This window comes from Papaver somniferum, chromosome 6 (genome assembly GCF_003573695.1).
Source record: "Papaver somniferum cultivar HN1 chromosome 6, ASM357369v1, whole genome shotgun sequence".
Taxonomy (NCBI): domain Eukaryota; kingdom Viridiplantae; phylum Streptophyta; class Magnoliopsida; order Ranunculales; family Papaveraceae; genus Papaver; species Papaver somniferum.
This window is the reverse complement of record NC_039363.1, coordinates 2,899,177-2,923,978: the sequence shown is the minus strand read 5'-3', so window position 1 is coordinate 2,923,978 and position 24,802 is coordinate 2,899,177. Positions and strand designations below refer to the sequence as shown.

General features: G+C 36.6%; 1 protein-coding gene across 9 annotated transcripts; it reads left to right on the top strand.

The window, feature by feature from the left end:
• Positions 1-12,014: 12,014 nt before the first annotated feature.
• LOC113286683 (protein NRT1/ PTR FAMILY 5.10-like) lies at positions 12,015-22,622 on the top strand. 9 transcript variants are annotated; one of them, XM_026535279.1, is made up of 9 exons: positions 15,036-15,470; positions 15,605-19,030; positions 19,334-19,572; positions 19,717-20,667; positions 21,043-21,250; positions 21,330-21,379; positions 21,464-21,537; positions 21,611-21,984; positions 22,093-22,622. In XM_026535279.1, the coding sequence occupies exons 4-9, from the start codon at positions 20,663-20,665 to the stop codon at positions 22,393-22,395; spliced, it is 1,014 nt and encodes a 337-aa protein (XP_026391064.1). In that variant the 5' UTR covers positions 15,036-15,470; positions 15,605-19,030; positions 19,334-19,572; positions 19,717-20,662; the 3' UTR covers positions 22,396-22,622. The 9 variants fall into 9 exon arrangements, 6 of the variants coding, with proteins under 6 accessions (XP_026391064.1, XP_026391063.1, XP_026391062.1 ...); XM_026535278.1 differs by adding an exon at positions 20,797-20,898 and having other exon boundaries at positions 21,330-21,537; XM_026535277.1 differs by having other exon boundaries at positions 21,330-21,537.
• Positions 22,623-24,802: the final 2,180 nt, after the last annotated feature.

Sequence of the window (24,802 nt, the reverse complement as noted above, 5' to 3'; positions counted from 1 at the left end):
AATATTTGAAGATTTGGGAGAAAAGCAAAATCAAGCGACTGAAATATACTGTGACAACAAGTCTGCGATTGCTATATCGAAGAATCCTGTGTTTCATAATCGCACAAAACACATTCCTATCAAGCATCATTTTATTCGAGAAGCAACAGCAGACAAGGAAATTGAGCTCAAGTACTGCAATACTGGAGAACAAATTGCAGACATATTTACAAAATCTTTGGCAAGGCCAAAATTTGAGTTCCTAAGAAGACTACTGGGAGTTGATCAAAAGTGTATCAAGGAGGAGTGTTGAAATGTGTGATACACTTTTTCTAGAATTCTCTAAATGTAAATACTAGTGTAGTGGACTAGTGGTTAAAATAAATTACTAGTCTGTAAGTTGTCTAATGTTTTCACAGTCAGTCAAAGTTCTTGTGTGAACATCAACTTTAGTTAACCAGTTTAGAAGACTCTAGATAGTTGATGTGTAAGGCTATATAGCCATGTACTTGTAACATCTGTAAAATCTAATAATAAAAAAAAAAGGAAAATCTCTCAAGTCCGAGAGTTATCTATCTCAAGCGTGAGTTCTGTGTTCTATCACAAAACTTGATTTACAAATTCACCATAAATTTCTAATCAAAGAACCCAACAAAGCCAAACCAATAGCAAGAAGTCTTCAAACTAAAATTTATTCTTTCGATAATTTCAATGGGGTGCTTGTTAATGGAGCTATTCATTGGATCACTGAAACCCCCAGCACTGTCGTTTCATTTGATATTAGGGATGAGAGCTTCAAAGAAATACAATTTCCGGGAGAAATTGTTGGAAACAAAGCACTATAATCAAATCACACAAAGAAACCGCTGAGTCGCGTACTAGGTCGCTATCTTTAAGGTGTTTCGCGACTCTGCCTCTTGATTGTGCTAGCAGTCAGTTTTTTGTCGAAACCCTATGGGATAAAACAGCTTATCTCTTTCGATTTCTCTGCACTGAGAAATCGAATCAATAGTAACTCTTTCAACAACACTTGCTCAGAGAACTTGACGAAATAAAAATAACGTTCTATATTTTTTTCTCTTCCAAAAACCAGTTTTTTTTTTTATAATCAAAAAGAATCAATGGAATTAATGGAAAATTAATTTTCGATTAAATGCCAATTAAATTTCTTTGTAACAGCAAAAAAACGGCCGTATTAAAATTTCAACATTAACTGTAATTAATCATGATATAATTATCTTAATACGTTTTGAAAATTTAAGTTAAAAACAGCAAAAAAAAAAATTGTTTCTGGATCAGCAGACCTCCCAAGACTAATGTAATATAATATATAGTATAAATAGTATATACCCTAGTGAAATTGTGTGGGGTGGGAATTGAACCCATGCCTATAGTGTGGGAGCTCAAAACAATGCCACCATACTATCTCTCTAACTTTGGCATATTATTACAAAACTATGTTTTTAAATATATACCCCAACAATCCCCCACTTATATTTTAAAACATTGAGCAAGTGCTATACAGTTGTGCATAAGCAAATGTGCCTTTCGACTTGAACCTCTACATAGTGTTGAACTTTCTAAGTATCAGGTAACTAGAGTGACTCTCGTCTTGAACTCTAACTAATAATAGATTATACAACACACACAACTATATCTTAGAGTAAAGTTCTTAATTTTGCACATTAGGGCCATGTGCTTATCCCTTTCTTAACGAACGATCTAGAGAAATGCCCAAGTTCTCATAGAAGGCGGCCACACCTTCACATTCGTATAGGTGAATCTATCAAGGATACTCCTGTATATCCCACTCTTAACTTAAGAGCTATAGACATCATTAAGAGTTTAAACACTCAACCTGTTTCCCACTTCAGGATATCATGCTATGGGAATGCATGACTCTATCATATTATTTGTAACTTCGTCTAGTCCCTTTGAACCTATTTCTAGGTTGGGTATCCATTACAAATGACTCAACTTCTCACGGGCAAAAGTCCCATACTTTTAGAGATATTCCATACCTTTTCTCTTGCTAATCCTTTCGTCAAAGTATCAGCTATATTTCCTTCAGACCTTACATGATCTACTCTAACAACACCAGTTGTGAGAAATTCTCTAACTGTGTCGTGCTTTCGACGTATCTGTCGATTCTTACTGTTATTATAACAGTTCTCTACTACTCCGATAGCCGCGGTACTATCGCAGTGGATCAAAGTGGCTGGTATCGGTTTTTCCCATATTGGAATGTCTGATAACAGACTCTTCAGCCATCCTTCTTCTTCACTAGCTGCTGCTAGTGCCATCAATTCAGCCTCCATCGTAGATTGGGCTATAATTGTCTGTTTCTTTGATCTCCAAGATACAGCGCCCCCAGCAATAGTAAAAACATATCCACTGGTGGCCTTGGAATCATCTGAAAGAGTATTCCAATTAGCATCGCTAAATCCTTCAAGGACTGCGGGATGCCTCTTATAGTGTAATCCTAGGTTTGTGGTTCTTTTCAGATACCGCATAACCCTCTCAATAGCATCCCAGTGTTCCAAACTAGGATTACTGGTAAACCTGCACAGAACTCCCACTGCATATGCAATGTCTGGTCTTGTACAATCAGTTGCATAACGCAGACTTCCAATTATACTAGCATATTCAGATTGTCTAACACTTTCTCCAGTGTTCTTAAACAATTTCACATTAGGATCAAACGGAGTACAAGCAGGCTTACAATCAAAATATTCATACTTTATCAGAATTTTTTCAATGTAGTGAGATTGATCCAAACAAATACCACTACTAGTTCTAGTTATTTTGATTCCCAAGATTACACTAGCTTCACCCAAATCTTTCATGTCAAAATTCGAACTAAGCATACCTTTAGTTTCATTGACAACAGATAAATTGGAACCAAATATCAGCAAATCATCCACATACAAGCAAACAATCACACACACATCATTCTCAAATTTATAATAGATGCATTTGTCACCCTCGTTTATTCTGAAGTTATGTGAAATCATTAAATTATCAAATTTCTCATGCCAATGTTTAGGAGCTTGTTTTAAACCATAAAGGGATTTTTCTAGCTTACATACTTTCTGTTCTTGTCCAGGAATTACAAAACCTTCAGGTTGTTCCATATAAATTTCCTCTTCTAGTTCACCATTCAAAAAGGCAGTTTTAACATCCATTTGGTGAATAACAAGATTATGAGCAGCGGCAACAGCAATCAAAACACGTATAGATGTTAATCTAGTAACAGGAGAATAAGTATCAAAGAAGTCTACGTTCTCTCGTTGCCTAAATCCTTTAGCAACCAGTCTGGCTTTGTGCTTCTCTATTGTTCCATCAGGCTTTAGTTTCCTTTTCAAAACCCATTTACAACCTATAGGCTTACAACCAGGAGGTAAATCTACTATACGCCAAGTTCCATTAGACATATGAGAATCCCATTCATTATCTACAGCTTCTTGCCAGAAACTAGACTCTGCAGAACTGAACGCCTCTTGTAAATTAGAAGGTTCTTCCTCTACGGCATAAAATTCAAAATCAGGATCTCTTGTGTCAGTCCTAGCTCTTTTACTTCTTCTAGGTTCAACTTCAGTGATCCTAGTTTCTGCACTTCTAGGTTCTTCTAATCTATGTTCAGAATCAGCTCTAGGTAAAACACTAGATAAAGAACCCCCACTATTACCCCCACTATTTCTAGATTTAAAAGGAAATCTCTCTTCAAAGAAATCAACATCAATAGATTCAATAATAACCTTATTATTAATATCAAAGAACCTATAAGCTTTACTGTTTTGAGCATAACCAATAAAAACACATTCATAAGCTCTACTTTCTAACTTATATCTTTTAGGATCAGGTTTTCTAACAAAAGCTAAGCAACCCCAAACTCTAAAATAAGAGACATTAGGTTTTCTATTTCTCCAAAGTTCATAAGGAGATATCATGGTTTTATTATTAGGAATGCGGTTCAAAACATGGCAAACAGTCAGCAAACATTCACCCCACCAATGAGAAGCAGCACCAGAGCTAAGCAAACAAGCAACAGTCAATTCAGTAAGAGTACGATTCTTTCTTTCAGCTTTCCCATTCATTTGAGGATTATATGGTGCAGTTCTTTCATGTATAATGCCATTAGTTTGATAAATTTCAGTAAAAGGAGAAGAATCATATTCAGTGCCTCTATCACTACGAAATCTCTTAATTTTCCTACCAAATTGATTTTCAATTTCAGCAATAAAAATCTTAAACTTTTCAATAGCTTCGTTCTTATGGCTCAACAAATAAACATAAGTATAATTAGAACAATCATCAATGAACGTCATGATATACCTCTTGCCATTTCTAGTTAGGATACCTTCATATTCACACAAATCAGAATGTATTAAGTCTAGTGGTTTCGATTCTCTTACAACAGATTTATGTGAAGTCTTGGTTATTTTTGCTTGACTACAGTATTCACATTTTTCAAAATCATTTTCAGAAAATTCAGGGAGGACACCTAACTTACTCATGTTATTTACTAACTTTTTACCCACATGACAAAGCCTACCATGCCAAACATTAAAATTGCAAACCATATAAGCAGAAGAATCAATTTTATTCATAGCATCAACATTAAGCTTAAACATTCCATCAGTAGCATAACCCTTTCCTACAAAATTCTTATTCTTAGTTATAGTGTAAATATCAGACCCAATAGTTTGATACAACCCAGCCTTGTTGAGAAGATAGCCATAAACAAGGTTCTTTCTCATTTCTGGAGTGTGAAGGACATCTTTCAGCATGATTGTCTTCCCAGAAGTAAACTTCAACTCTACCGTACCAGAACCTTTCACCATAGTGCTGTGGGAGTCTCCCAATAACACTTTCTTGTCCTTGGTTTCAACATAAGTCTTAAACATGGACCTATCAAAACAACAATGACGCGAAGCACCACTGTCTATCCACCACCCATCAGACCCACCAACCATGTAGAACTCTGGATCAGAGACCATGGCAATTATAACGTCACCCACAGCATTAGCTTGTGCGTTATTCTTTTCCTTGTTAAATCTGCAATTCCTAGCCATGTGGTTTGGTTTATTACAGATATAACAAAGAAATTCAGAATTGGAATTCTGTCCATTTTTCGATGGGTGTTGGTTCTTGTTTTGATTAGGCCTTCCTCCTTTCTTCTGGTTCGGGTTAGGTTTCATATCCCTTTTCTTAGGTTTTAAATTCGGATGAGTCTTATTGTTAGAAACAATGAGAATCTCTTCCTTCTTATCTTGTTTCCGAGCTTCTTCCTCAACCCTGATCTTAACAATCAAACTTTCAAGAGAAAATTCTTTAGTCTTGTGACGCAAAGTATTACGAAAATCTTTCCAGCTAGGTGGTAACTTGTCAATCATTACAGAAACTTGAAATTGTTCATCAGTTTTCATACCTTCGGCCACAATTTCGTGGTAAATTTTTTGAAGTTCATGAGCCTGTGCAACAACTGATCTATCATCCACCATTTGGTATCTCACATACCGGCTCACAGCATATTTCTTTGAACCCGCTTCCTCGGTGTCATATTTTTTCTGTAATGCATCCCATACATCTTTAGCAGTTTCAAAAGTTGAATAATACTCATATAAATCGTCAGATAATGCATTAAGAATGTAGTTTTTGCAATCAAAGTCATTATCGATCCATTTGTCGATGGCCTTTTGTTTTTCCTCGGGAGTTTGAGAAACAACTTCTTCAACACCACCGGTAGGAGGTGGATCTGTAGCAGCACCACCGCCAGCAGCAACAGCAGCAGCCTTATCAGCAGCAGTCTTATCAGCAGCAGGTTCCAGGGTTCCAGGATGAACACTCGACACAATCATATGCAGCTTCATCAGTTTGAGATAAAAGAACATCTTCAGCTTCCATCTTCTGAAATGCAACCCTTCAAATTTGAAAGGCTTGTTGGTATCATCAACGCGCTTCTTTTCATTCTCCATAGCAGAAACGAATCACCTTAAAATTGTTGGAAACAAAGCACTATAATCAAATCACACAAAGAAACCGCTGAGTCGCGTACTAGGTCGCTATCTTTAAGGTGTTTCGCGACTCTGCCTCTTGATTGTGCTAGCAGTCAGTTTTTTGTCGAAACCCTATGGGATAAAACAGCTTATCTCTTTCGATTTCTCTGCACTGAGAAATCGAATCAATAATAACTCTTTCAACAACACTTGCTCAGAAAACTTGACGAAATAAAAATAACGTTCTATCTTTTCTCTTCCAGAAACCAGTTTTTTTTTTTTTATAATCAAAAAGAATCAATGGAATTAATGGAAAATTAATTTTCGATTAAATGCCAATTAAATTTCTTTGTAACAGCAAAAAAACGGCCGTATTAAAATTTCAACATTAACTGTAATTAATCATGATATAATTATCTTAATACGTTTTGAAAATTTAAGTTAAAAACAGCAAAAAAAATTGTTTATGGATCAGCAGACCTCCCAAGACCCCCAAGGCCCCGCTCCCGGACTAATGTAATATAATATATAGTATATACCCTAGTGAAATTGTGTGGGGTGGGAATTGAACCCATGCCTATAGTGTGGGAGCTCAAAACAATGCCACCATACTATCTCTCTAACTTTGGCATATTATTACAAAACTATGTTTTTAAATATATACCCCAACAATCCCCCACTTATATTTTAAAACATTGAGCAAGTGCTATACAGTTGTGCATAAGCAAAGGTGCCTTTCGACTTGAACCTCTACATAGTGTTGAACTTTCTAAGTATCAGGTAACTAGAGTGACTCTCGTCTTGAACTCTAACTAATAATAGATTATACAACACACACAACTATATCTTAGAGTAAAGTTCTTAATTTTGCACATTAGGGCCATGTGCTTATCCCTTTCTTAACGAACGATCTAGAGAAATGCCCAAGTTCTCATAGAAGGCGGGCACACCTTCACATTCATATAGGTGAGTCTATCAAGGATACTCCTGTATATCCCACTCTTAACTTAAGAGCTATAGACATCATTAAGAGTTTAAACACTCAACCTGTTTCCCACTTCAGGATATCATGCTATGGGAATGCATGACTCTATCATATTATTTGTAACTTCGTCTAGTCCCTTTGAACCTATTTCTAGGTTGGGTATCCATTACAAATGACTCAACTTCTCACGGGCAAAAGTCCCATACTTTTAGAGATATTCCATACCTTTTCTCTTGCTAATCCTTTCGTCAAAGTATCAGCTATATTTCCTTCAGACCTTACATGATCTACTCTAACAACACCAGTTGTGAGAAATTCTCTAACTGTGTCGTGCTTTCGACGTATCTGTCGATTCTTACTGTTATTATAACAGTTCTCTACTACTCCGATAGCCGCGGTACTATCGCAGTGGATCAAAGTGGCTGGTATCGGTTTTTCACATACTGGAATGTCTGATAACAGACTCTTCAGCCATCCTGCTTCTTCACTAGCTGCTGCTAGTGCCATCAATTCAGCCTCCATCGTAGATTGGGCTATAATTGTCTGTTTCTTTGATCTCCAAGATACAGCGCCCCCAGCAATAGTAAAAACATATCCACTGGTGGCCTTGGAATCATCTGAAAGAGTATTCCAATTAGCATCGCTAAATCCTTCAAGGAATGCGGGATGCCTCTTATAGTGTAATCCTAGGTTTGTGGTTCTTTTCAGATACCGCATAACCCTCTCAATAGCATCCCAGTGTTCCAAACTAGGATTACTGGTAAACCTGCACAGAACTCCCACTGCATATGCAATGTCTGGTCTTGTACAATCAGTTGCATAACGCAGACTTCCAATTATACTAGCATATTCAGATTGTCTAACACTTTCTCCAGTGTTCTTAAACAATTTCACATTAGGATCAAACGGAGTACAAACAGGCTTACAATCAAAATATTCATACTTTCTCAGAATTTTTTCAATGTAGTGAGATTGATCCAAACAAATACCACTACTAGTTCTAGTTATTTTGATTCCCAAGATTACACTAGCTTCACCCAAATCTTTCATGTCAAAATTCGAACTAAGCATACCTTTAGTTTCATTGACAACAGATAAATTGGAACCAAATATCAGCAAATCATCCACATGCAAGCAAACAATCACACACACATCATTCTCAAATTTATAATAGATGCATTTGTCACCCTCGTTTATTCTGAAGTTATGTGAAATCATTAAATTATCAAATTTCTCATGCCACTGTTTAGGAGCTTGTTTTAAACCATAAAGGGATTTTTCTAGCTTACATACTTTCTGTTCTTGTCCAGGAATTACAAAACCTTCAGGTTGTTCCATATAAATTTCCTCTTCTAGTTCACCATTCAAAAAGGCAGTTTTAACATCCATTTGGTGAATAACAAGATTATGAGCAGCGGCAACAGCAATCAAAACACGTATAGATGTTAATCTAGTAACAGGAGAATAAGTATCAAAGAAGTCTACGTTCTCTCGTTGCCTAAATCCTTTAGCAACCAGTCTAGCTTTGTGCTTCTCTATTGTTCCATCAGGCTTTAGTTTCCTTTTCAAAACCCATTTACAACCTATAGGCTTACAACCAGGAGGTAAATCTACTATACGCCAAGTTCCATTAGACATATGAGAATCCCATTCATTATCTACAGCTTCTTGCCAGAAACTAGACTCTGCAGAACTGAACGCCTCTTGTAAATTAGAAGGTTCTTCCTCTACGGCATAAAATTCAAAATCAGGATCTCTTGTGTCAGTCCTAGCTCTTTTACTTCTTCTAGGTTCAACTTCAGTGATCCTAGTTTCTGCACTTCTAGGTTCTTCTAATCTATGTTCAGAATCATCTCTAGGTAAAACACTAGATAAAGAACCCCCACTATTACCCCCACTATTTCTAGATTTAAAAGGAAATCTCTCTTCAAAGAAATCAACATCAATAGATTCAATAATAACCTTATTATTAATATCAAAGAACCTATAAGCTTTACTGTTTTGAGCATAACCAATAAAAACACATTCATAAGCTCTACTTTCTAACTTATGTCTTTTAGGATCAGGTTTTCTAACAAAAGCTAAGCAACCCCAAACTCTAAAATAAGAGACATTAGGTTTTCTATTTCTCCAAAGTTCATAAGGAGATATCATGGTTTTATTATTAGGAATGCGGTTCAAAACATGGCAAACAGTCAGCAAACATTCACCCCACCAATGAGAAGCAGCACCAGAGCTAAGCAAACAAGCAACAGTCAATTCAGTAAGAGTACGATTCTTTCTTTCAGCTTTCCCATTCATTTGAGGATTATATGGTGCAGTTCTTTCATGTATAATGCCATTAGTTTGATAAATTTCAGTAAAAGGAGAAGAATCATATTCAGTGCCTCTATCACTACGAAATCTCTTAATTTTCCTACCAAATTGATTTTCAATTTCAGCAATAAAAATCTTAAAATTTTCAATAGCTTCGTTCTTATGGCTCAACAAATAAACATAAGTATAATTAGAACAATCATCAATGAACGTCATGATATACCTCTTGCCATTTCTAGTTAGGATACCTTCATATTCACACAAATCAGAATGTATTAAGTCTAGTGGTTTCGATTCTCTTACAACAGATTTATGTGAAGTCTTGGTTATTTTTGCTTGACTACAGTATTCACATTTTTCAAAATCATTTTCAGAAAATTCAGGGAGGACACCTAACTTACTCATGTTATTTACTAACTTTTTACCCACATGACAAAGCCTACCATGCCAAACATTAAAATTGCAAACCATATAAGCAGAAGAATCAATTTTATTCATAGCATCAACATTAAGCTTAAACATTCCATCAGTAGCATAACCCTTTCCTACAAAATTCTTATTCTTAGTTATAGTGTAAATATCAGACCCAATAGTTTGATACAACCCAGCCTTGTTGAGAAGATAGCCGGAAACAAGGTTCTTTCTCATTTCTGGAGTGTGAAGGACATCTTTCAGCATGAGTGTCTTCCCAGAAGTAAACTTCAACTCTACCGTACCAGAACCTTTCACCATAGTGCTGTGGGAGTCTCCCAATAACACTTTCTTGTCCTTGGTTTCAGCATAAGTCTTGTGACGCAAAGTATTACGAAAATCTTTCCAGCTAGGTGGTAACTTGTCAATCATTACAGAAACTTGAAATTGTTCATCAGTTTTCATACCTTCGGCCACAATTTCGTGGTAAATTTTTTGAAGTTCATGAGCCTGTGCAACAACTGATCTATCATCCACCATTTGGTATCTCACATACCGGCTCACAGCATATTTCTTTGAACCCGCTTCCTCGGTGTCATATTTTTTCTGTAATGCATCCCATACATCTTTAGCAGTTTCAAAAGTTGAATAATACTCATATAAATCGTCAGATAATGCATTAAGAATGTAGTTTTTGCAATCAAAGTCATTATCGATCCATTTGTCGATGGCCTTTTGTTTTTCCTCGGGAGTTTGAGAAACAACTTCTTCAACACCACCGGTAGGAGGTGGATCTGTAGCAGCACCACCGCCAGCAGCAACAGCAGCAGTCTTATCAGCAGCAGGTTCCAGGGTTCCAGGATGAACACTCGACACAATCATATGCAGCTTCATCAGTTTGAGATAAAAGAACATCTTCAGCTTCCATCTTCTGAAATGCAACCCTTCAAATTTGAAAGGCTTGTTGGTATCATCAACGCGCTTCTTTTCATTCTCCATAGCAGAAACGAACCACCTTAAAATTGTTGGAAACAAAGCACTATAATCAAATCACACAAAGAAACCGCTGAGTCGCGTACTAAGTCGCTATCTTTAAGGTGTTTCGCGACTCTGCCTCTTGATTGTGCTAGCAGTCAGTTTTTTGTCGAAACCCTATGGGATAAAACAGCTTATCTCTTTCGATTTCTCTGCACTGAGAAATCGAATCAATAGTAACTCTTTCAACAACACTTGCTCAGAGAACTTGACGAAATAAAAATAACGTTCTATATTTTTTTTCTCTTCCAGAAATCAGTTTTTTTTTTTTATAATCAAAAAGAATCAATGGAGTTAATGGAAAATTAATTTTCGATTAAATGCCAATTAAATTTCTTTGTAACAGCAAAAAAACGGCCGTATTAAAATTTCAACATTAACTGTAATTAATCATGATATAATTATCTTAATACGTTTTGAAAATTTAAGTTAAAAACAGCAAAAAAAAAAATTGTTTCTGGATCAGCAGACCTCCCAAGACTAATGTAATATAATATATAGTATAAATAGTATATACCCTAGTGAAATTGTGTGGGGTGGGAATTGAACCCATGCCTATAGTGTGGGAGCTCAAAACAATGCCACCATACTATCTCTCTAACTTTGGCATATTATTACAAAACTATGTTTTTAAATATATACCCCAACAGAAATAATGGAGCGCGCTTCGCGTATGATTTTGAAAGTTTTGGAAGGGTGCCTTTGCGTAGTTCCTGCCGGGTCTAATAAACACTACAAAAAAGAAGGTTTCTAGGGACGGCCAGTTTTGAAAAAACCGTCCCTAAAGAAGAATATTTGGGACGTTGATGGCTTGACCGTCCCTAATAGTCATAAAATATTTAAATCAAGGCTAAAATATGTTCGTCCCAAAAAAAAAACATGACCAAATAGTATTAGTGACGGTGGAACAGGGGACGGTACATAAACCGTCCCTAATATCTCTTGGGACGGTTTTTTGTCCTCTTGGGATATTTTTTGGCCGTCCCAAAAGACCTTCTGTTTTGTAGTGAAAGCATCGGTGATGCGGGAATATGGAGTTTTGGAATCTTGGACCAACATTCAAACACAAGATTGCGGATGATTGTAAGGACTTTAAATGGTCTTCTCAGAATGGTGAATGTCTAATATATACAGTGAAGGGACTGATTTAGTTCTTTACGGCCCAAAGCATTCGAGTGCTAGACGAATGCTGTGTACTGAATATGTTATGACATAATGCAGTAGTGGCTTAGAGAGTGTGTTGGAGTCATTTTTGCCTGACAATGACAATCCCCAATCTTTGTTCGACTAATATGCAGAGTTCAGGCAAGTAAACCTGAAACCAAGCATGCAGCAGTTAACTGGTCTAGATACCGCTTTGGTTTGTGTGTGGTTGTTATAGATGATATTAGTGGTGGTTTCTTTGTTTCATTCTCTTTCGATTTGCTCATTATGTGTTAGCAGTTGAAAAATTTTAGTTTTTTTTTTTTTTTCTTTCAATAGTTGATCTATAGTATTGTGTTGTATGCGAGGTTCAAGGGTCTCTAATCCTCCTTCTCTACAACCAGGTTGGCGACTCAGTCATATCACTCACTACCGATTTGATTTGGATATCCATTGATTAACTAATAACTGATTTTTGATTTCATTAAATCACTGTGTTGGTTTCGTTAGTATAATTCCTGAACCTGGTCCTGCTCTTCAATTGTAAAGCTTTGGTTTATTGATTTTTCCCATTTGAATACTTAAAGCTCTGCATTTAGAGTGCTAGACCTACTTCAAACAAATCTCTGCATTATTTCTCTCAGTTTTCTCAAGGATTAATCTAGGTATTAAGATCTGCAGAGTTTCTTTTCTTTTGTGTTGATTAGTTGCAAATTAAATGGGTTAAATGAGGCCATTCTGTTTGATAAATTGTCTGAAAGTGGGATTCAACCTGGTGCTATCTCAATTGAATTGTCTAGGTTCTTCATTTTACTCTATTGATGATTTAATATGAGTACTTAAAGAGTATACTGAAATTTGGTTTCTCCTCATTTTCTTTGTGCCTCGACATTTTCTATTTATTTTGGTATTCAGCCAAAATTAGTCTGAATTTGTTTGATTGATGTTGCTTTCAACAATCCATTCTATTATTTGATGATTAGTTTAATCTTTCATTTCATTAATGGATGCTGACGAAGATGGTAGACCTGTTCAATCAGCTTATATCATTCATTTTGGTATTATCCCCTTAGGGTCTTCTCATGAGTAATTGAAAAGTCAAGAATTAGAGAAAAGAAGAATGGAGTTCATAGCTGGTGATGAACCATTGCTGAACAATACAATTACAGAAACAGGAGAAGAAATAGTAACTGGTGACAGAGTTGTTGAAGGTAGGGTGAATTACAGGGGTGACAAAATTGATAAGCATCATGAATTCGGTGGATGGAAATCGGCTTCTCGGGTTATTGTTGTCGATATTGTTGATGCCTTTACTTTCTATGGAATTGCTTCCAACCTTATCAGTTTCCTTACTGTAGATTTAAATCAATCTACTGCTACAGCTGCACTGAATGTTAATGCCTGGGTTGGATTTGTTCAGTTGTTTCCTTTGCTTGTTGGATTTGTTGCTGATTCTTATCTTGGCAGATTTCGTACGCTTCTTGTTTCTGCAATCATCTACATACTGGTAAGAATTTCAATCTCTCTCTCTCTCTCTTTTGTAATTTGTCACAAAATTGTTATTTTTCAATTCAATGACGTGTGCTTGTGTTTAGGGACTAGGATTGTTGCCTGTATCAGTAGCTTTGCTTCCGGGCATAAAATCGGTTGATTGTGTTAACAAGCCATATGTTGATGATGGTGTTAGTAGTAGTTCTTGTACTTCGGCATCTCCTTTCCAAGTTTTCTTCTTCTTTGGTTCTTTATATCTAGTCGCGGTAGGGAGCGCTGGATATATGACTTGTGCGGCAGCCTTTGGTGCAGATCAATTTGATGAACATAACTCTAATGAATCCAAGTCTAAGAGTTCATTCTTCAATTGGTGGCAAATTGCAACATCCGTTGGATCCACTACTTCTCACTTGACACTAAACTACATTCAAGATAACCTTGGTTGGGGTCTTGGATTTGGCATCTCATGCATTTTCATGATTGTAGCACTAGCCGTTTTAATGTTCGGATTCAAATCATATCGATATCATGTGAAACCGGAGGATGAAGAAGTTCCAACAGTAGGTTTAACTGACGTATTAGTTGCAGTTGCAAAGAATTGGAGAAGCCGCTTTCCATCATCAACCGTCATCCAAGAAGAGGCAATTGAAACAGTACCTCTTTATATAAGTAGTGTGAGGACAGAAGCTAGGGTCGAAGATGCAAGGGCTATACTTGGTTTGCTTCCAGTTTGGTTTATTTGTTTAACTTATGCAATTGTGATTGCTCAACATATGACGTTTTTTACTAAGCAAGGGAGCACCATGGACAGATCCATAGGATCAGACTTTCAGATACCTTCTGCAACCATTCAAATTTCCATTAGCGCATCCATCATTCTCTTCACTGCAGTATATGACCGTCTCTTTGTTCCTTTTGCTCGTAAAATTACAGGCAAACCAAATGGCGTGACTTTGCTTCAGAGAATTGGGGGTGGCATATTCTTTTCTGCGATATCCATGATTGCAGCAGCTATTGTGGAGAAAAGAAGGCTCCAAATAGTTTTAGATTTTGGTTTAATTGATAAACCAGAAATTACAGTTCCAATGAGTGTGTGGTGGTTGCTTCCTCAGTATGTCTTCATTGGTCTTGCTATTCTTCTCGCTATAGTTGGTTTACAAGAATTTTTCTATGATCAAATGCCTGATGGGTTAAGAAGTGTCGGCATATCCCTTTTCTGTAGCATGTTTGGCATTGGGAGTGTATTAAGTGGCTTCTTAATATCTTTCATTCAGAAGGTAACTAGTGCAGGTGGTCAGCATGGATGGTTTCCTGACAACCTCAATCAAGGTCATCTTGATTACTTTTATTGGCTTCTGGCCGGGCTTAGCGCCGGAGAGTTGACTGCTTTCTTATATTTCTCCAACTCATATGTATACAAGAGTTCAAATTCAGTGTAACTCAAACAACATGGTAATAATATCTCTCTTATCTGGTTCATTGGAAAAGTTATGTCTATTAGATATATTCTTTTTAGCGGGTCATTTTCTTCTCCACCCACTAGCCTGTCCTACTTGGTCCATTTATTTATGGACTTTGTATTATTTCTATTTTCTTGGTGGAGCATTAAGGGAATCTTGGGATATTAATTTAACACCCACTTGCGTTTATTCTGTCTTGACTTTTATGAATAGGTTTTGTAGCACTGATAGAACGTTATCATCAACAGGTTTGAGAGTCTCAGAATACTGGAAGAAAAACTAGCAACTTCCATGGCAATTACATCTGCAGATTTTGATGAACCATTACTAATCACTGATACTTATATCCAAGGTATGGTGAATTACAACGGAGAAAAGATCAAGAACAACAATAGTGAGTTTGGTAGATGGAAATCTGCTTCTCGGGTTATCGTAATTGGTGGCGTCGAATCGTTCATTTTCTTTGGAATGTCTTCCAACTTGATTAGCATCTTAACTATGCAATTGGGACAAACTACAGCAACGGCAGCACAGAATATCAATGCTTGGACTGGTTTCATACTTATGCTTCCAGTACTAACTGCATATGTTGGTGATTCATATGTTGGCAGATTTCGTGCCATCTTGTTTTCTACAATCATCTATGTTTTGGTAAAGCTCATACCCCCTCTTTATTGCCATTATGAGGTTTTTATTTTAGATTATTTCGAGATGATGAGTACAGAGACACCGCATTTTCTGATGAAGTAATTTTTTTTTCCTTTCTAAATTGTCATTTGTGTCAGGGACTTGGGTTGTTAACCCTGTGCACTTCACTATTGGCTGCTTGTTTTAATAACACCGAGGACAAGCTTTCTTGTTCTTCTCCTTCTGCTTTCCAAGTAATCTTCTTCTTCTCTTCATTATATCTAGTTGGAATTGGGAGTGCCGGATTCAAGACCTGCGCACCAGCTTTTGGTGCAGACCAATTTGATGAACTAAATCCTAATGAATCCAAGTCAAAAAGTTCATTCTTCAATTGGTGGCTGTTTGGACTATCTGTTGGATCATGCAGTTCTCACTTGATATTGAACTATGTCCAAGATAATTTCGGCTGGGGTCTTTCATTTGGATTTTCGTGCCTCTCAATGGTAATATCTCTAATTGTTATCATGTCTGGAGCAAAATCTTACCGCTACACTCCGATAAAAGATTCTGACAAAGTAAACCCATTGAAAGGTCTAACCAATGGTTTAGTAGACGTGGTCAAGAATTGGAGAAGCGCCTCATCATCATCGTCAATCCCCATCCAAGTGGAGCCAACTACTAATACCACACCAGGATCAAGGAAATCTGGGACAACGTCTGTTATTAGGAAGGTAGAAGATGTGAAGGCGGTACTGCGGTTGGTTCCAGTATGGATTATATGTTTGATATACCCAATAGTGCACGCTCAAGTTCTTACCTTCTTTGTTAAGCAAGGCAGCACTATGGAGAGGTCGATAGGACCAGACTTTGAGATACCCTCAGCTTCAATACAGATCTTCCTTAGCATATCCATCATTCTATTTGCAGTAATGTACGACCGTATCTTTGTTCCAGTTGCTCGGGCTTTTACAGGAAAATCTAGCGGCATAACTATACTTCAAAGAATTGGTGGTGGTATATTTATTTCTGCCATGACAATGGTTGTAGCAGCTATAGTGGAGAATAGAAGGCTTAAAATTGCTCAAGAGTTTGGTTTGACCGATGATTGGAACGCAACAATTCCCATGGCTGTCTGGTGGCTGATTCCGCAATATGTCTTGTCAGGTCTTGCACTTGTATTCACCAGTGTTGGTTTGCAAGAGTTTTTCTATGATCAAGTTCCCAGTGAACTAAGGAGTGTGGGTCTATCACTGAACTCCACCATGTCTGGTATAGGACATTTCGTCAGTGTCGTCCTTATATCAGTCATTCAGAAGGTAACTAGTGCAGGCGGACAACACGGATGGATCGCAAACAACATAAATCAAGCACATTTGGACTATTTTTACTGGTTTCTAGCTGGTCTCAGTGTAATAGAGCTGGTTGCATTCCTACTTTTCTCAAGATCATATGTATATAAGCAAGCAGCTTCATTGTAAAAGGGTAACTACTTGTGTATTTTACAAAATCAGATCAGTCAGATTTAATATATATGAGTCAGACGTAATGACTCAGATCCAGTCAGATTCAGACGAGTTTTGGTGAGTCAGTTGTCCCATTATAACGATGAGTCGGATTGTGCCCAACCGCCCCAACCCTTGAGATATTTCTTCCCCGTCGTCTTTCTCTTCTTCCCTTCAACTAGGTTGGCGACTCAGTTTCCGTTGCCTTTCTTTCTTCAACTGATCTGATTTGCAAACTCTGTTAATCAAAGAAAATCTGATTAATTAAATCAAAAATTGGTGAGTGAAACTTCAAATTCAACCTGATTTTGTCTTCTTCATTGGGTTTTTGTTAATAGAATCGGTGAAGCTGGTCCTGCTCTTCAGTAGTTGAATATCAAAGCTCTGCATTTGAAGAGCTAGACCTATCTCACCCAAATCCCTCGATTATTTCTGTTCGTTTTGTGCAAGCGGCGGTTTCGGTAGAAGAATCGCATATCTTAAATCTCACTACGGTTTGTCTTAATTTTTCTGTAATGATATTTTTGAAATCTAGAACAGAAGAATCAGCGCTTCACCATTTTTTTTTTTAATTTTTACGCTATATATATATATAATTTATTTATTTTTGTCTGTATAGGTTAGAATTTGTTTCCTTCATCAAATTGCAATTACATACTTTGGTCAATTCCAACATACTATCAATCTTTGATTTGATTAATGGAACTCTTTTGTTTTAGTGGGCTGAGCAAATTAAATCGGTTAAGTGAGTCTGTCCTGTCCTTCAAGTGTTAGATAGAAAGTCTCCACATAAAAGATCTTAACGGCATACGTTCAAAGATCTTATCGCTGCACTCCCATAAAAGATCTTAACGGCATAACTGTACACTCCTATTCTCCGCTATATTTATTTCTGCTATTGTGGAGAATAGAAGGCTTGAAACTGCATTAGAGTTTGGATTGATTGATTATTGAAAAGCAACGGTTCGTATGGCTGTCTGGGTTGATTCCACAATATGTCTTGTAAGGCTTGCTCTTGTATTCACCAAATGTTAGTTTACAAGAGTTTTTCTATGGTCTAGTTCCGAATGGACCGAGGAGTGTGGGTCTGTCCCTGTTCTCAACCATGTTTGGCATAGGACACTTCCCCAGTGTCTTACTTCTATCCGTCATTCAGAATGTAACTAGTGCAGGTAGTCAACACGGATGGATCGCAAACAACATGATTCAAGCGCATTTAGATTACTTCTATTGGTTTCTAGCTGGACTTAGTGTAATCGAGCTAATTGCTTTCTTATGTTTCTCCAAATTTTATGTATCTAAGCGAGGAGCATCAATGTAATCGTGGACAAAATAAGGTTAACTTCTGCTAAATAAGATTTCAAATTCAGTGTGATTCCTGAATTTGATGCCGAGTGTGATTTGTGCAAGTGACGCTGTTTTCTATCGTTTTTGTTTATCTGCGCACTTTTAGTCATTGGAGCATCCACTAATGCTGCACACATCATCCACTGATACTAACCAAGTAAGTTTTTCAAATACATTTTTTTACTCAAGACTCCAGCTTTTAGGGAATCTTTATATGATAATTTAATCCCACTTTCATTATTCGATCTGCTACTTTTAAAAATAATTTTTGTTGCTCAGTAGGAGCACCTGCTACTTTAACTTCACTCATAGAACATCATCATTAACAAGAGTCAGAGGAGTTTCAGAGAGACCTGGAAGAATTTAGCAAGTATCATGGCAATCAGATCTGCTGACTATGATGAGCCATTGTTACTCACTGAAACTTATATCGAAGGTATGGTGAATTACAAAGGAGAGAATATCAAGAACAACAATAGCGAGTTTGGTGGATGGAAATCTGCTTCTCGGGTTATCACAATTGGTGGCGTAGAATCATTCATTATCTTTGGAGTTTCTGCAAATTTAATTAGCTTTCTAACTATTCAGTTAGGACAATCTACAGCAACAGCAGCACAGAATATTAATGCCTGGTCTGGTATCACACTTATGCTGCCAGTACTAACTGCATATGTTGGTGATTCATATCTTGGCAGATTTCGTACCATCTTGTTTTCTACTATCATCTATATTTTGGTAAAGTTCTCACTCTCTTTATTGCCCTTAATTTTGTCTTTCAATTATTGAATTTGAATATTAAGGGTGTCTTTGAATCTTCTCTTTTTTTGGGTTAATGAATGTCAAGAGTTTGCCTCATGGCTATCTGGCATATCGATAAGTACATTGTGTTCCGGTTGGTTTATCAACAGGTTTCATTGTACTTGAGTACTCATTTTTGCCGGTTATTGAGACACCGCAAGTGCGGTATCAATATCTTTTGCTGCATTCTTTGTTGTCAAAGACTCCTAATACATTTCTTGAAATTATTACTTGTGGCAGGGACTTGGGTTGTTAACTCTCTGTACTTCACAATTGGCCACATGTTCTAACATTGCTGCCGAAGACAACCTTTCATGTCCTTCTCCATCTACTTTCGATGTAATCTTCTTCTTTTCCTCATTGTATCTAATTGGATTTGGGGGTGCTGGATACAGGACCTGCGTACCAGCCTTTGGTGCAGACCAAATTGGCGAACTAAATTCTCAGGAATCCAAGTCCAATAGTTCATTCTTTAATTGGTGGGTACTCGGACAATCTGTTGGATCATGCAGTTCTCACTTGATATTGCACTATGTCCAAGATAATTTGGGTTGGGGTCTTGCATTTGGAATTTCATGCATTTCAATGGTTATAGCGCTAATTGTTATCTTGTCTGGAATCAGATCATATCGCTACACCCTGAAAAAAGATGCAGATAAAATGAACCCATTTAAGGGAATAACCAGTGGTTTAGTTAACACGGTCAAGAATTGGAGAACCAACTCATCATCATTGGCAATCACCATCCAAGTGGATCCAACTACTAGTAAGTTACAAGGATCAAGGAAAGCTGTGACAGCATTTACCATTAGTATGGATGAAGGTGTACTGCGGGTGGTTCCAGTATGGATTATATGTTTGACATACCCAATAGTGCAGTCTCAAGTTACGACCTTCTTTATTAAGCAAGCTAGCACTATGGACAGATCAATCGGACCATACTTTCAGATACCCACAGCTTCAATTCAGATCTTCCTTAGTATATCCATCATTCTGTTTGCGGCAATGTACAGCCGTACATTTGTTCCAATCGCTCAAGCTTTTACTGGCAAACCTTACGGCATGACTACACTTCAGAGAATTGGTGGTGGCATTTTTATTTCTGCCATGTCAATGGTTGTAGCAGGTATAGTGGAGAACAGAAGGCTTAAAATTGCTTTTCAGTTTCATCTGGTTGATGATCCAAAAGCAACGGTTCCTATGGTTGTCTGGTGGTTGATTCCACAATATGTCTTGTCAGGTCTTGGTCTTGTATTTGCAGCTGTCGGTTTCCAAGAATTTTTCTATGATCAGGTTCCCAATGGGCTAAGGAGTGTGGGTCTGTCCCTGTTCTCAACCATGTTTGCTGTCGGACACTTCCTCAGTGTCCTCCTTATATCAGTCGTTCAGAAGGTAACTACTGCAGGCGGCCAACACGGATGGATCGCAAACAACATAAATCAAGCGCATTTAGATTATTTTTACTGGTTTCTGGCGTGTCTCAGCGTAATAGAGCTGGTTGCTTTCTTATGTTTCTCAAAATCATATGTGTATAAGCACGCAGGAGCTCCAATGTAATCAGGGACCAAGATGAGGTAAAATGATACTTTTATTGGTGAAAACCTGTTTTTACATTTTTTTTTTACTTTACACCAAACTAGATTCCAAACAATCTTCCACTACAATACTCTGAAATGGCTTAAAATGGTAATCTTTCTTTATAGTCAAAAAGAGTGCATGTGCACCCTCTAAGTAGAATTACCGCGTCAAGGCTTAAATGCATTGCTCAAAATGGGATTCTGACAGCAGCATCAGGAAGCAACCAAGTACTTTCCTCTTTCACTTTTACTCTGCCTGAGAACTTTTTATTCTCATTAATTAGGAATGTCAACCTTATATCTGTGAGCGATTGTCCCTCTACAAGTACATGTTCCTCCTCTAAATTTCATTTTGAATTTCTCAATCTCCAGAAGACTAGAGAAAACAGAAGAAATGGCGAAAAAATCGATTTTTAGATTTGGTGGAAGCTCTAGTAACAATGCTGAAGATGATACCGGTATTACTAAGTTTAAGTTTCAGGAACTTGCTGCAGCCACAAAGAATTTTGCACCAGAGTCTCTTTTGGGTGAAGGAGAAAATGGGCGTACGTTCAAAGGTTGCTTAAAGCGCAGTGGACAGGTTAGTCTCTGGACTTGCTCAAAAAAATTTGCTCTTTTAATTACATTTGTTGGATAATGTACAGAAATCATCATCACAGGATGTTGCAATTAGACAATTGGACGAGGAAAACATAAGTGCCATCTATGGGTGCGGTAACCAGATAAAGTTTTCGACACTTCGTTTGCGTAGCCTCTTGCACCATCCTAACGTAGCCGATCTGATTGGTTACAGCATCAATGAAAAAAACGAGATGTATTTGGTTTATGAATTCATGCCATTGGGATCCTTGAGAAATCATTTACATGGTAAGATGAACTACTAACTCGATCAATCTCTTTCTTGCATTGGTTCAAATGTATCATATCATGCTTTTTTCAGATCTTAATAAGAAGCCTCTGGACTGGAATATGAGGATGAAAATTGCAGCTGGTGCAGCCAAAGGACTAAAGTACTTGCACGAAATATCAAATCCTCCTGCAATTCATGGAAATATCAAACCCTCCAACATTCTCCTATGTGAAGGATCGTATAACCCCAAGGTGTCAGATTTCTTTCTGTTGAAAGAGCGCATTCCAGAATGTGACGAGTCTGGCTATACGAGGTTTTTCGGCCGCCAGAACCATCGTCGGGCACCTGAATTTCTTGAAAATTTTAAACTCACTCAACAATCCGACATCTATAGTTTCGGCTTAGTCTTGCTTGAACTGATTTCAGGGAGAAAAGCAGAGAAGACGCCTAGTCTGACTCAATGGGTGAAGTGTTTAGCTGTTCATTTTACAAACATTTTTTGCGACAAAAAAAAAACCCTGAATTTATGCAGATTTACTACCAGCTAATTTTTTTGTTTGGTGACTGTGCAGGCAATACGTGAATTGGTGGTGTACGGTGAGGAATTCACTGCGGTGGCTGATCCACTACTGGAAGGCTGTTATCCAGAGCAAGGCTTGTACCAAGCTCTTTCTCTTGCAGCCGAGTGTTTACAGCGCAAAGATGTCACCCGGCCTCGTATAGGATATGTTTTGAATGTTCTCTCAAATTTAGCTTCAGAAATGTATGACCAGAATGCTATCCAAATAAACCGAGCAGGCACATTGGCAGTTGGCAGCATTGACAAGGAAAGACTAACACAACAATGGCGAGGTGTCCACTGTTTCTTTGTTTAGCTAATGCCATGACTGAAAGAATGAAAGCTAGCTGATAGCTCACTTGCTTGAATTCCCAATGTCAAACATGCTACAGTTCTAACTCAACAAACTTGTATGAATCCGACTCATTACATCTGAATCCGGTCTCCTATCTGCGGAGTTGTTTGTTTTAATTTTTTTAACTCAAAAAACTTGTCTGAATCAGCTGACTCATTACATCTGAATCTGGATTCTTATTTTCCTGAGATGTTTGTTTTTTCTGACTCAACAAACTTGTCTAAATCTGACCATTTATATCTGAATCTAACTCGAACATTATTAGTCGGCGCGTTAATAGGAAAACTTTTGAATCCAGACAGACATATACCTAACAAATCAGATACTATAAAGTTATACATGAGTTAGAAGTTAGATATATGAACCGAATCAGACCTAAAATAAAAGAGATTGGCAACAACAACAAAAAATGCACAGTTTTCATCTTTTGTTTTTTTTGTTGGTTTGGGGCATTTGTAAACTAAGGAATTCATCGGTGTACATTTCAAAGGGCACTCTCACCAGCAAAATCAATCCAAACTTGCATTACATATGAGATCTGGTGTAACAAATTCTTTTGTATTTTTGGATTGTTTTCACTCTGGTGCGAGGCTGCTTTCATTCTTGCTAGAGATCTGTCTTTCACACTAACTGATCAATCTCCGGAAGGAAAGTGTCAGGCTTTGTTTAAATATAACCCACGTTTTTATTAATCATAGACTGTTTGACTTTGGTCAATTTGTTTTTACTAAAATTTAAAGTTTGAACATTTTATTATTATTCATAGTCCACAAACTAGGTTATTAAATCAATGAATATATGAGTTGAAAAATCCGTGACTCAGTGATTAATAAAAAACATTTTAGATTTTTTCTTATTTTTCCACGGCGGTTTATATACATGAGAAAGAAAAATTGAACTTTAAAACCCTAGTTGTTCTAGATACGAAAACAATTCATGATAAACTTTATATAATTGCAGTAAAACTTCGATAAATTAATAACTTCGCTAAAATAATACTCCCTCCATCCTAATTTATTTGTCAAAAATGAGTTTTTTTTAACAAAAGTGTACCAAAAAATTACTATATTTCCCACTAGAATTATCTAATTATCAAGAAATAAATAAAAACTTGTATATTAAACAAGTGATTTGAAAGATTAATGGTGTATGTGGAAGTAATTTGAATTTGTTTCATGTTTTTGCAAAATCCTATTTTGGCAAGTAAACTAGGACGAAGGGAGTATTATTTTGCCGGTCCCGATTTGTGTCGGTGTATTAAATTAATAACCTCGCTAAATTTATAAGATAATAAAATTTTTAAATATCCAATAAGGCCTAACTAAAATATAAATTAATAATCATTATAATAGCATTACATTATTGGTGCCTTACTAAAATAAGATTCCAAAGTTGTTTGTTTGTCTTTCACATTTATGCAACAACGGACTTCATCTCAGATTTTTTGTAGTCTTTTGAGGAGTTCTGGAGTTCATTTTCATTAATTCTTTCACTTGTTCTTGAATTAATTCTCCGCTTAGATTCACACGCTCCTGGTATTGAAAAAGAACGATTGATTGGGAGATATGAAAAGGAAATGGGGGATATTTTACTGTTCATGTCGGCATGGTTTTTCAATGCCGGCAATCAAAACTGGCATGTTTTTCTATACCGGCATGAACAGTAAAATATCCCCAAATTAATCCTTCTTGAAAAAACTCATTCATACAAAACCTTCTTTAAGTCTGGATATTTAGCCGTTTTCTACCGCTTACAACTGATATTTCCTTAATCACTTGAGATGTATTCCGATGCGCGCTTAATTGTATTTGATATCGTTCCTTGACACAGTTGTACTTAAATTTTTCAAGAAGCCATTTTTGTATTTCGCTTTGAGTCAAATTTGGATTAGAATGACTACATTCACATAATATTTTTAGAATCTCGTTTACTATCGTGGATTTTTTTGACACATTTGAGACGAGAAGTATGAGCCATTGTTACACTGTTCTTTTGTATTGTTTTTTTTTTTTATTTTAACACCAAAAAATATATAAATTTCTGCACATAATATGCAATATATTATACTATATTATATTATTACAAAATAGTTTGAATTGAAAATAAGAGTATATTAATACATTTGTTATAATGGGAAACTGTTAGAGCATAGCTCAGAAGTCTTTAAGTTTAACTTAAATATTTTATCTTATTTTATTTTATTTTTGAAACTTAAAATTTATAACGTTTCGACAATTTAATAACTTATTAATTTATCGATAAATTAATATTTCGCTAAATTGATAGAATTTAGCGGTCCCAACATTATTAACTTATTGAATTTTTATTGTATTATTTAATATGGCTTCTCTTAAATATAACCCATGCT

Excerpts from the sequence above, each read along its gene's own strand:
- LOC113286683 (XM_026535275.1), top strand. The coding sequence starts at position 18,671 with ATGGCAATCAGATCTGCTGACTATGATGAGCCATTGTTACTCACTGAA. Across the intron at positions 19,031-19,333 it reads CTACTATCATCTATATTTTG|GGACTTGGGTTGTTAACTCT; the intron begins GTAAAGTTCTCA and ends TACTTGTGGCAG.